Source organism: Centruroides vittatus, unplaced genomic scaffold (assembly GCF_030686945.1).
Source record: "Centruroides vittatus isolate TY-2023 unplaced genomic scaffold, ASM3068694v2 contig_299, whole genome shotgun sequence".
NCBI lineage: Eukaryota > Metazoa > Arthropoda > Arachnida > Scorpiones > Buthidae > Centruroides > Centruroides vittatus.
In genome coordinates this window covers 1,570,405-1,583,488 of record NW_027121909.1, presented here as the reverse complement: position 1 = coordinate 1,583,488, position 13,084 = coordinate 1,570,405, and the positions used below count along the sequence as shown (strand labels likewise).

The 13,084-nt window shown below is 31.4% G+C and overlaps 1 protein-coding gene across 6 annotated transcripts in view; it reads right to left on the bottom strand.

Moving 5' to 3' along the window:
* gem (gemini) overlaps positions 1 to 13,084 on the bottom strand; it is a 105,459-nt gene that overhangs the window by 48,730 nt on the left and 43,645 nt on the right. For all 6 annotated transcript variants that reach the window (XR_010880368.1, XM_067267214.1, XM_067267216.1 and 3 more), the window contains exons 5-7: positions 10,958 to 11,301; positions 3,084 to 3,151; positions 1,513 to 1,618 (exon numbers count right to left, since the gene is read on the bottom strand). Coding sequence is in view for 5 of the 6 variants with exons in the window: in XM_067267214.1 (XP_067123315.1) it covers positions 1,513 to 1,618; positions 3,084 to 3,151; positions 10,958 to 11,301 (518 nt within the window). In the remaining variant the exon portion in view is untranslated. The remainder of the gene's footprint in view (positions 1 to 1,512; positions 1,619 to 3,083; positions 3,152 to 10,957; positions 11,302 to 13,084) is intronic.

Genomic DNA, 13,084 nt, shown 5'->3' with positions numbered 1-13,084 from the left:
AAATCTGGAGAATGAGCTGGCCAATCAATAATTCGAACTCCATTACTTAAAAATCATTCATAAGTTAATTTAGCTGTGTGGATAGGAGCATTATCTGGCTGGAAAAACCAATGATTTCCAGCAATTATATCAACCCAAGGCAAAAGATAACTTTCTAGCATGTCTTGATAATGATTTGCATTAATTCGGCCACTGAGGAATTCAATATGTGTCTTGCCAAACCAACTAAACCCACTCCTTAGGGGCCTTTTTATGCTCTCTATTGAGTGGTAAAGGGCCTTAAACCACAAAAAAAAAAAAAAAAAACTAAACCCACTCCATACCATCAATGAGCCTCCCCCATGCTGCCATTTTGAAAATATTACTTCCTCACTCCTCAAATCATGCTAATAACAAGTCCAACCCCTGGTCCATTGAGATTAAACTTTTTTTTGTCACTCCAGATGATGTGCTTCCATGTGTCTGTGCATCCCATTTTCCCCCGTGCCCACTACAAGCACTTTTTGCTCATCGCTGGAGGTTAGTGATGGTGCAGGCTTTTTCTTCTTATAGAAGAGATGCTGACATGTACTAACAATTTTTCCAATTTTAGATTTTGATACATTAAGCTCTGGTTTTAATGCTAGTTTTTGTAAAGATGTTTGGTTGCTTTTGATTTTCCTCAAAAAACTATGTTTTACTGTATTTGTAAGTTTTGAAGGTCAACCTGTTGATTTCTTTTGTCCATATTTGTCTCCAAGCTTTTATAAAATTGTCAATTAAAGTTGGAGAATGATTAATTTTCTTTGTAATTGCTCTTGCTAAGTAATTCTCATTTCTTAAAGATGAAATCTTGCCTTTTTCAACATCTGTTAAGGGTTTTGCACGTCCCATGATGAAAAACAATTCATTCACATCAATACATAACAGAAATAAACATTTGAAATATGTGACAGTTATACTGTGGTACTGTATGACCTTTATTATTAGAAAATCAAACCTGCCTTTATATTTTTGGGACAGCGAGAAATGTGATTTTAATTTAAATTAATTTATTGTTAAGTTGTTAAAAAATATAATTACATGATTTTTTAGTGTTTATTTGTAAGTTGTAACTACCTCAAAATTAAATTGGTTTTCTCATATGGTAATTAGTTTAGCTTTTATTTGCATAAAAAGTTGTGCCTTTATATTTATGGGATGCACCTTATTAATAAAATGCAAATAAAGCAAATGCTTTCTTACTAAATTATTAAACCATTGAATTCACTTTGCTTCCAATAATTTGACAATCTCTTTAAATCCAATATTGTTCTGGTGCCATATATGTGAGATTATTGAGAATGTACTGTATATATCTTATCTAGTATATCTAGTATTATCTAGTATGTTGTAGTTATTACAATTTCATATATAAGATTTTATTATTTTATATTATTGTTACAAATCATAATAATAATATAATAAAATATAAGAATAATATCATACTTTACTATAGATTGCAACACCTATTATTGACATAAATTTTCTTACCAATATCCATAATTCTTTCTCCTGCTCTTTGACTCTGCCATTGGGAAATTAAATCTTTCTCCATATATTGCAATTTTCTGTCTTGAAATCCCACTTTAACAACACTCTAAATAAAAAATAGTATTTATTTATTACAATATTTACACAATTATATAATAAATTTATAAATTATATATATTCATACAAAAATTAATACTAGATATAATTGTAAAAATTTTCTAAATAAATTTCAATGTAATAAAAAAAACTCGGGTGTAAAACAACGATTATCATTATTTCATATGCATAACCTATAATTTGTGTGGTTAAGAGGCAACTTGAAAGGAGATTTGGTTTACAGGATGGAACATGCTATATCAAATTTTAAACTGCAATAATGAATTCAACAGCAGTTTTTCTTTGAGGACTGCAGACATATTCTTCTACCATCATAATTTTTCCCAAACTCCAGAAAATATCTATATGTTTATCTCACCTTTTGTTCTCTCCCATTTATTTTCTTCACATTCAATCCATGTTTTAATTTATATTATTAGACACTCCTATTTGAATTTATATCTTAAACCTGATAAATTTCAGAGAACTTTAATGATTAAGACAGAAGACAGAATAATTGTCATCGTAATAACCTATAAACTTGCATTTTCATTGCAATAAATTGAATCTTGACAACTAACAATTTTATAAGCATTTAAAGCTATAATTCCAACTTGACCATTGCATGGTCAAGTTGGAGTTATAGCTTTAAATGCTTATAAAACTAATCTAGATGTCATCACAATTTTGGTTTTATAAAAATTCAAAAAGTTTTTTAAAACATTTTCTGGCTTGTGTACTAAGAGGGCCTTTTTAATATACCCATTACAGGTTTGGCCAAGCCCACAATGGACTAGCTGGGTGATGAAGAATGGCACTGAGTGCTCATGAAAAATTCATGGGGTTTTCAACCACCCAGACTCAATTCCAATGTCTCAGAGCAGTAGGCTGAAACCCTTAATAGGCTTGACAATTCAGCCATCAAACAAAATTTTAGTTTTGGTCTCTTTTCTTCATTTTTTAACTCTATAATGAAAAAAATTCATTTTACATTAAAGTAATTAATTCCTATAAAATTTAAATTATTATTTAATAATTTTCGAGTTAGATAAAATAAATCTTTGTTTTATGTTTTCTAAACAACAAATGAATAGATGAACAAGATAGAGCATTGTAGTGGATGATCTGACTATTATAATACATCAAATCTTTACATACATAGAAGTGCATTTTTCATTTAAACAAGTTGGCTGCCAAGTGACAAAATTTGTTATCATACGGCTTCATTTTTGTTTTATTTATCAAATAATAATAATTTTCATTTTAATTAAATTTTAAAACATTAAATAAGAAATAATTTTCTTGTCTTAATTTTAAGCTTAGTTATTATACAGAGCAAATTTCTGGTAAAAGCAGAAAGCTAAATAAATATTACATTGGCAGGACTTCAAAAAATTTAACACATTAATTTTTCAATATTCAAATTTAGTTAAAATCTTTTTAATTCAGTTTAAATAATAAAATTTAAAGCTTACTTTTAACATTTTACCCCTCATCTCTGTAAGGTCTCCTAATTTCTTTAATTTTATTTCATAAGATTGACCTGCAAATAAAAAAAAAATATATGCATACATTTGATTTTTTCTGTAAAAAGAAATGAATTTAAGGTCAGCATCTAATTTATTTTTTAAGTTACTGTTATTATTCAAATGCTTTTCAAATTAACCTAACAAGGGGATCATCAACCTTTGCGTTCCTTGAATTGTTTAATTTTTTTTAATATGATATAGTACACTTATCCAAGTAATAGATGATGAAGTAACTCTTGCCAATGCACAAAAGTTTACAAGATATTAACATTTAAAGTTTCCTATTTTGGTTATATGTTGAGTTTGTAAAATTAAATCATGCCCAAGTGTAGTTGAATGAGTATGATGGTTGGTTGGCATACTTGATATTGCTGCTTCAATCCTCTCTTCTGAATTTCTCTTTAAAGCATTCTTTTTCTGTAATATGCAGTCTTATGAATTACAGGGTGGCCAGAAATCCGTAAACATTTAAATCGAACTTCCTGTGCAAACTTCGCAGGAAGAGTATTCAAACTTCCTGTTCGACTGAATTAGGAATATCCCACACATCTTTACACTGTATTTTGAAATCTAATTTTAATTACATCCATACAAGTTCCACATAATGCATGAACTAAAGCCTAATGATTTAAATTTCATAAATCGTATGCCAAAGCAATGTTGGATCATTTCAGTAATTTTGACATCATCTTGTTTTCCGACGACGAAGCCCATTCCCACCTTAACAGGCACGTTAACAAACAGAATTTCAGGTATTGGAGCAGCAAAAATCCTAAAGGTAAACATGAAAGGCACCTTCATTTGCCTAAGGTAACTGTATGGGCAGCAATTTCAACAAAAGGGATCACTGGCCCTTATTTTTTTGAAGATTCTCGTGGCCATACGGTCACTGTTAACTCTACTGAGTATGTGAAAATGTTATGGGAGTTCCTGGCACCATAGCTGCTGGAATTTGCTGGCTACAATCAGAACACGTGGTTTCAACAAGATGGAGCCACTTTTCATATGTCTAATGAGTCCCTGCCAGTAGTTAGAGATGTTTCCGGAAAAGCTGATTTCCAGGAAAGGCGACATCCTGTGGCCACCCAGGAGTCCCGATTTGTCCCAGCAGATTTCTTTTTGTAGGGTTATTTGAAAAGTCGTGTCTACACTAATAAGCCAAAGACACTGCTTCAATTAAAAGCAAAAATTAGAGAAGAGATGGCTGCTATCTCACGGCCTCTTTGCCGAAGAGTATTCAAAAATTTCCGTACTCGCTTAGAAGAATGCCAAAATCGAGATGGTGGTCATTTAGATGATATAATTTTAAAAAAGTAAATTCTTGTAAATTGGCTATCTTGTAAATAAAAAAATAAAATAAGTCAAATAGTTTTTTTAATATAATTTTTTAAAATGTCTATGAATTCATGGTCCACCCTGTATTATATACATTGAGCCAAAAATATTTTATAGTTGCAAATAAATTTAGTACACTTTTAAACCAACAACTGTAGGAAATGTACTAATTACTATTCAATAAAAAAAAAATTGTTTTGACTTTATGATTTTACTTGACACGACAAAGTTAATGCTCTCACTTCAGAGAGAATATGAATGCAAAAATCACACATGGTACATTCCAAAGACTGGGATTGTCTTTCAATCTAATTTTTAAACCATAAACAAAATAATTGTCATTAGTGTGCTAACTGTAGCAGCTGCATGCCAGGATCACCAAAACAAAATCACAAAACAATTCATTCCTTATATATTGACACAAATTGTTACTCTAGATTTTTCAACTGCCATGTAGAAAGCATTGCTATAAGTGCAAAACAGAAAATGTAAGTACAAGTGAGAAAATGTAAGTACAAGTGCAGAGACAAGTATTTTGAATTTGGAGAATGTTAAACTGAGAGACAAGAACTGAAAGGATGAGCTTGCAAATCCTCTAATTTATTGTAAAAACATGTTCAAAGCAAAAATATGATTAATAACCCACTTCTAGATAAAATATCATCTGTTTCCATGATTATGGAAAAAGAAATTTTTAAAAAAATTTTGCACATGCTGGTAAATAGGAAAATTATCATAGACAAAGATCTCAGTGCTTTCACCAAAACTGACAAAAATGAAAGATATAAAGAAGTAGATTATATTTTGATGTTTTTGCCAATTTGTTTGTAAACATTCTGAAATTTCTTTGCTAATAGTGTAAGCATGAGTCTGAAAATGTAGATTATATTCCAGAAGAAATGAAGACTAATTTCAATTATATTCCTCTGTCATACAAAGAAAAAATAGCCATCCTGGCAGAAGTACATCCAAAATGGAGTTTTAAAACTCTACACTAATAGAGCTGAACTCAATTTTGAAGATATGAAAAAACCCAACAGTGGAAAGCTGATATAAAACATAAAGAAACAAAGTTTTTCAAATGAAAAAATTGAACAAGAGACTTTTGAACAATTTACAGAAGCAAGAGAGTCTATAGAGTAGGTAAAATAAACATAATCATCTTGGATATTGAGACATTTATCAAAGCATTGCACAAGCTTTTCAATTCCTTCTGCAAAGAAGCTCACTGCCTGTGTGTTAAACCAGCTTTGTATAGCAACCTTCAGTTTGTCACTGTCACTATCAAATCTCTTTCCTGCTAAACATTTTTTAGATGAAGGAACAGATGAAAATCTGTAGGTGCAAGATCTGGGCTGTATAGTAGATGCTGGAATATTTGCTAGCTGAATTTTCACAGAAATTTGTATGTTTCACCAGCAGTATGAGGCTGTGTATTACTGATCCCAAAAATTGTGCACATGAGCTTTCTGGAAGACATAGTGTACTTAACATTTTTCTATGGATGCAAATCAGTATGCTGCCATTGTTTGGATTGCTGTTTGCTCTCTTATCACTTAGAAAACCCAAGCTTCATCTCATCAAAATATGAATAATAATTCATTGCCATCCTTCTGATAGTGTTCCAGAAATGTCAGTGCAGTTACCATGCATTGGAGTTTGTGGGAAACTTTTTTGGCACCCACCTTGTGCAGAGATTGTGATAATGCAAATGCTCTGTGATGATTTCATAAAACAAAGACTGAAAAGTTTCAGGAAAATGTGCATGGAACTCATAAATGTTAAACTTTGTTTTCTTGAATTGTTCCATCTCCTCTGCTGATTAACAAAAGGCATCCACTCTGTTCATCATTGTGCATGCTGGATCTTCCTGCTTTAAACATCGGCACCATTTTCTCATCATTCTTTTTTCACCATGAACATGACAAATCTCTTGATGAATTTCAACTGAACAAAGGTTTTGCAGGAACTTGATGACAGTTTAGACTTCACACTTGACAGGATTATTGATTTTCTTACACATTTTAGAGTACAAAAACAAATGCTTCTGCACTGCATCCAACCAAAAATAGCATTCATAGACCTACATGTCATCATTAATACGGTGAATTATCACTGGCACTACTTGCACAATTGCTATGGGCAAACAGTACTTACTTTATGGTTGTGTCTTGTATAATATATAAATTATATTATTTAAAATATATAATTAGGAATACAGAATATAAATAAACATCTCTAAGCCTGATGAGTATAATGAATTACCAACGATTGCCTTAAAAATCAGGCTATAAATTGGCTAATTAAATGATTGAAATAAAGTACAGTAGTGAACCGAAAATCGGAATCAATTGGGGACTGGGGTTGTTCAGATTAGGGATTTGTTCCGATTACGGTTTATGTACGAAAAAATATATTAACCTGTCTGATGTTCAAATTTTTCTCCATTGTGTGTCGCTTCGTGTTGAATTTTCGTCGATTTTAAGCCTAACGAAAATTTTTATAATAATAATCGAGGCTATCATATCGTTAAAAATTATTTCTGCATTTTGTACAAACAAAATAAATATATTGAAGAATATAAAAACATAAAAATTATACTTTAGAAGTAAATTTAGTATCAAAAACGTTTGATTCAGCACGACACAGTCCGACTGAAAATCGTGCCGATTACCGGCAATTCCGATTACCGGGGTGCCAATTTACGAGTCTCTAATGTAATTTGTTACTAGAGGTAGATGTTAGGTGCCAGCTCTTATCTAAGTTAATAATTATAATTTTAAATAAATATTAAATAAATTTAGAACCTTTTATAATAAATGAAACCTTCTGGAATGAAATAAATTTTATTCCAGAAGGTTCTAAATTTATTTAATATTTATTTAAAATTATAATTATTAACTTAGATAAGAGATTGCACCTAACATCTACCTCTAGTAACAAATTACTTTATTTCAATCGTTTAATTAGCCAATTTATAGCCCGATTTTTAAGGCAATCATTGGTAATTCAGGAATACAGAATATATAAATTAATCAAATGCTTTTATGTGTTAATATATAGATAACAAGAATTTTGCAACAATGGGCAATGAATGCAGTATTCCCTTTTTTGGCTAAAGAGTTTTTTCTCAATGTCTGTGATGAGTGGCTGATGACTTCAAGCAAAACTATAGAATTAAACAGTGGAGTGTAACTAGATATGGAAATACAAAGGATTACACAACATTGGAGGAAATGATGGAGGCAGCTGAAAGGTTTAGGATACAAACAAAAGCTATCATGCCTGATTTTGATCTGTATTTATAATGAAATCCAGTTCAGAGTGGTTGTCAACATCAAAAACTTATAAAAGAACAATGTCATAGCAAAGGACAAAAATGGTTTCTATGAAAAAAAAAAAGTTTACATAATCTTACAAATTCCTATATCATGCAATATGCATTGACTGCTTCAGTCAAAATTACTCCCTTCATATCTTGTGTATGCAGGAACTGACAGGAAAATTTAGTGCTTTGGTTCAAAAGAACATTGACAAATTGATATGACTTCAAAAATGTCATTCTGACTTGCTCAAAATTGGGAAAATTGAAAAAAGAATTATGTAGAGATTTAAAAAGCACTCTCTATATATCAACAAAAACAAATTTCGCCTCATTACTGACTCGTGGAGAGGTCAGATAGATCTCACTCTGTATGATGATATTTTTAAAAATGAAAAGGGAAGCAACTCATGCTATTAAAGTCATTCCACCCAAATGCACACTTATTTGCCAACCTTTGTGTATTTCTATCAGTAGGTAAAGAATTTTATTAAACAATTGCAAAACACTCCTACTCTGTTAAGACATCATCAGAAAATAGCCACTCAAGAGGATGCAATTAAAATCCACTCACTTCTTTTGCACCAATTGGAACACCAGTTTCCTTTCCAGTGATACAACATGCCTGATATGTTTCAAAATTGACTAATGACAGATCAGTATTTTAAATGATAATGAAATCTGCTTTCCTCTGACAACACAGAAAAAACCATGCTCTTGCTTTTATTAAAGGCAGGTGGTGTCAATTGGTGCTTTATTTTAAATGTTTTTTTGATATTTACCATCCAAATGTGTATGAAGACTCATTCAGAACAAGATTATGATAGCAACAACTGAAAAAATTATGATGCCAATATATTTTTATATAATACACAAATAAAATTCCTTGTAGAATTATAAAACAATTTTTATTTTTCCATTGAATAGTAATTAGTACATTTCCTATAGTCATTGATTTAAAAGAACATTAAATTTATTTCTAACTATAAAATGATATTTTGACTTAATATAATAATAAATTCACAAGACTGCATATTACAGGAAAAGAGTGCTTTAAAAAAATTCAGAAGAAGAGAGGCTTGAAGCAGCAACATCCCACATGCCAACAAGTCAATTTATTTGACTATACTTGCCCATAATTAATTTTTATGAACTCAATATATAACCAAAACAGAAAATTTTAAATGTTGATTGATATCTAAATCCTCATGCATTGGTAAGAGTTACTTCACTATACATTAGTTAGATAAGTGTACTGTAAGATATTAAAGAAAAAAAATCAAATTCAAGAACAACACGGGTTGATGATCCCTTTGTCAGTAACAACAATTGCAGCGATTCAGCAATATTTCTCTTTTAGTTACACACACTATATTGAAAAAATTTTATAAACATTTTTTGTTCATTTTTATTTATATTTATGGCACATTTTGCATTTTATATGAATGTGAAAGTTTTACAGGTTAAAATTTTACATTTTAAAATTCTTAGATTAAAAGGTTGTTCTAATAACTTTTTTCAGTGTGTAAAATAACTTGTTCTAATATTTGAAGTTCCACAGATGTTTAGATATTTGAATATCAGTTATGCTCAATTAAGTTTGAAAGTTGTAACTGAGAATAAGTCAAATGGGCTCTAAAAACATTTGATTCATAAATAAAAATGGGCTCTCTCACAATAGCACTTGAGGTGTTATACTATATGTCATTTAATACCATCAGATATAGCAAGTTACCCATGACAGTAAACATACATGCCCCATGCACAGTGGTCAGAAATGATAAGAAAAGCAGATTCATTTGTATGAAAACTTTTTACTAAGAAAAAGTACTCCACTTAAGCTATGCTTTACAATAAAACTGGTACTTACACTGTAACAGGCATCTTGATATACTATATGCCTGGAATCATCATTCTACTCAAAAGGTGGAGGCAATAAATTTATAAGCATCCTGTACTCAAGTACGTACAATCACCACTTTGTGGGTTACCTTTGCATCATGTATATTGGCAATTCATTTAGATATTGATGTGATATAGGCATGACAAAGGTCTTGTGGAATGTTGGCCACATTTCTTGAAATACTATCTCTAGTCATTCTTTTTTTCAGGGCTTGTGTTTTTGCACCTCTTTCTTAAGGACACATCACAGCTCTTCAACTGTGTTCAGATTATGCAAACTTGGGACTCAATTAAGAAGCTGAACAATCTTTTAACAAAGCCAAGAGTGTGTATGTGGTTTGCTGAGATCTTGTTGGAAAATTGCATCTTCTTGTATACATAGATGGACACAGGAGGAGGAAGTACTGGTATAAAATTACCTGATAACACTGTGCACTGATAATTCCATCATATGGAACTAAATCACCAATGCCAGAATATTCAAAACATCCTCATATTAAACCATAACTGAATTTCTTGCTTCACACAGTTTTGGACAAATTCTTCATTGTCTGGTGATTCTCCATCAAATATTTTCTTACAGAACTGGGAAGGATGACTCATCAAACCAGCCCAGAGGTATCTGCAGATTAAAAAATGGGGCTCAAGCTATAAAAAAAGGACCTTGTACATTATGCAAGAAGCTTCAAACTCAGATTCAATATTGGATCAGCACTTCCACAAGTGGCACTGGTTGCACTTGGGGGTTAACTTGGCCTTGGAAACAATGAATGTGGTTTTTGTCAACAAATGATAAATATAGTTCATTAGTTTCTTTTATATTTGAAGAATAGGCTAGAAGTCATGAATTTTCTGTTGTTTCTTGATGACAGAATTTGGGGACCTGTTGAGAATTATGAAAAGGCAACCCAGACAAAAAAGGGGGTATGTGCCCAAGTCCCCCAATATACAGGTGACTCTGGGGCAGCCTATAAATTATTGTAAAAATGCACAGAATAATTAAAGTTGATGGCACTGCCTCTAACAGAGCAAGAGAAATAAACATTATTGTTTTTTAAAAAATATTTTTTTAGAATGAATTAATAAAAAGTAAGAGTGAAAGCTAAAATCCTAAATCATATGCTTTGTAGAAATGCATAAATTGTAAAGATCTGTACAATCATTTATTAGGTCCAAGGAGTGTTACAGACATTACTGTATTTATATATAAACATAAAATAGATCATAAATAAATAAAACTCTCAAAGATAAAAAAAACTACCTTCATTCAAATATGTCATAGTTTCTTCATCTATTTTTGTAGCAAGAGATGTAGCAGCACCCAATACATATTGAAATCCACTTGTTTTTATAAGAGAAGGTGAACAATCTCTAATAGATAGAGTAGGTGGTGAAGGTGATAATTGCAATATTTGAGATAACATAGATGTATTTACTGTAGTATTATTTAAAGTATTCTGTGTAGCAGCTACTCTTAAGTCAGGGACAGATGAACTATGTCTGCATCGATTGGCTGTATCAGTTGTATGAGTTGTTGTTGTAGTTGTGACGGCTGCTTCACAGGATACTGATAATTGAGGTAATAGACATTTTCCACTATAGTAACTGTTAAAAATTTTAAAAAATTAATTATTATATTATCATAATAAATTCTTTGTGCAAAATCTATAATGTTAAATTAATCTATGAAAGTATTTAATCTTAGGCGGAAATAAATTTAACACCACTACTAAAACTAGATAAACCAGTAAATATATATTACATACCCAAACTCCAGCATATGGCAAACAGTTGGTAAAGAAAAGCAAACATTTTCAGTGAACTTAAGCCACCATCATCAGATTATCGCTGCCTTTCAAATGCAGAACAATATTTACGATGGAATGCTTTTTATTTGAAACTTTGGAATGCCTTGCACATTGGAATATTTTAAAAATTAAAAGATTCCAATGTGCAAGTTTGCATTCTTATTGGTCAGCTGTGATCGTTATGTGACTAGCCTTGGGGAGTGGTATTCTGGAGATCAAATAAGGCTCTCCAAGCCTGTGCCAGGGAGTTGCTGTCTTTGTATTTGATGACATAGCCTTTGTTTGATGCTTTATATATTTCAGTTTTTTTCCAAATGCTAAATATGAGATTTTTTGTCAAAGGATGGAAAAGCCTTGCCTGATCTAGATGGATGTTGATGTCTGTTTCCAATGCAAGGATGGAAAGAGCAGTGGTAGTTTATTGTTTGTTAATGGATATTAAATGCTCTTAAAGGCATAGATTTATACATTCATGTAACCTGAAAAACCCTCACAATTATATGGACTTATAACATAACTTATGGATTACACTTAAACAAACCAGGAAATGGATAGAAGTTCATAATATTGTAGTGGCCTGGACAGATAAAACATTTAGTTCTTAAGCACAAACTTACAGAGAGGAATTCAGAGAGCAGGTTCTATAGCACATTCAGAGACCCCGAATGTGCTATAGAACCTGCTCACTTCCTGCAGAAATTACAAAAGATAGTGGTCCAGTTCACTAGTACTCTTCTTGCCCAGATACTGCACATAAAGAATGCATTCATCCCAGTTCTATATACTCCTAGATTATTCATCTTTGCCAAAGCACATAAAAATGGCAGACAACTATAGTAAATTTTGGATCATGCCGTCCAATTTCTGAATTTATGGTCCGTCAGAAAGAACATCTTATAACTCCTTTAACTCAGACTAAGTCCATTTATTTGACAACTATTTACAATATGTACACAATACTTCTCGATTGCTACTAACAACATTTACACCAGGCTTATTTCTCTCTGTTCCAATGGTCGCATGGCCCCTTATATCTAATTTCGAGGATTGTTAGCCGACCAATACAGAGCTTTCTCCTTTGGGTCTGTCTCAGTTGGCATACCTGCCTCACTTGTCTAGGATGACTCACGCTAACTGACCCTTTTTGGAAAACGTGTTTTGACAAGTGGAAACCTAAATTATCTTGTCCCTACTCAATAAGCCTCCTTGACAACTATGTCCAGTAGTAGAGAAGTCTGTGTTACCTACCATCAGAATTGAAAAAATTCTTAATAACTACATCTTCAATAGCATTGGCACTTACCACCATACAATAAGTTGACCAAATTTTAACATTGATGAAATAGGACAAAATTGAGGGGGGAATTGGTTGTCTTGTAAAAATTGTTCTAGAGCAACAAAATTTTATCATCAAAGAATGCAAAAATTGTATTGTATTATATTTTTTTAAATTTCAACATATGTAAAATTTATAAATATATGAAAATTATCACCTTTAATTGTCCAGCACAAATGTTTTAACAAAAATAAAAACGTTTTCGATCGTTTTCAATGGTCATCTTCAGCTACAACTCAAATTA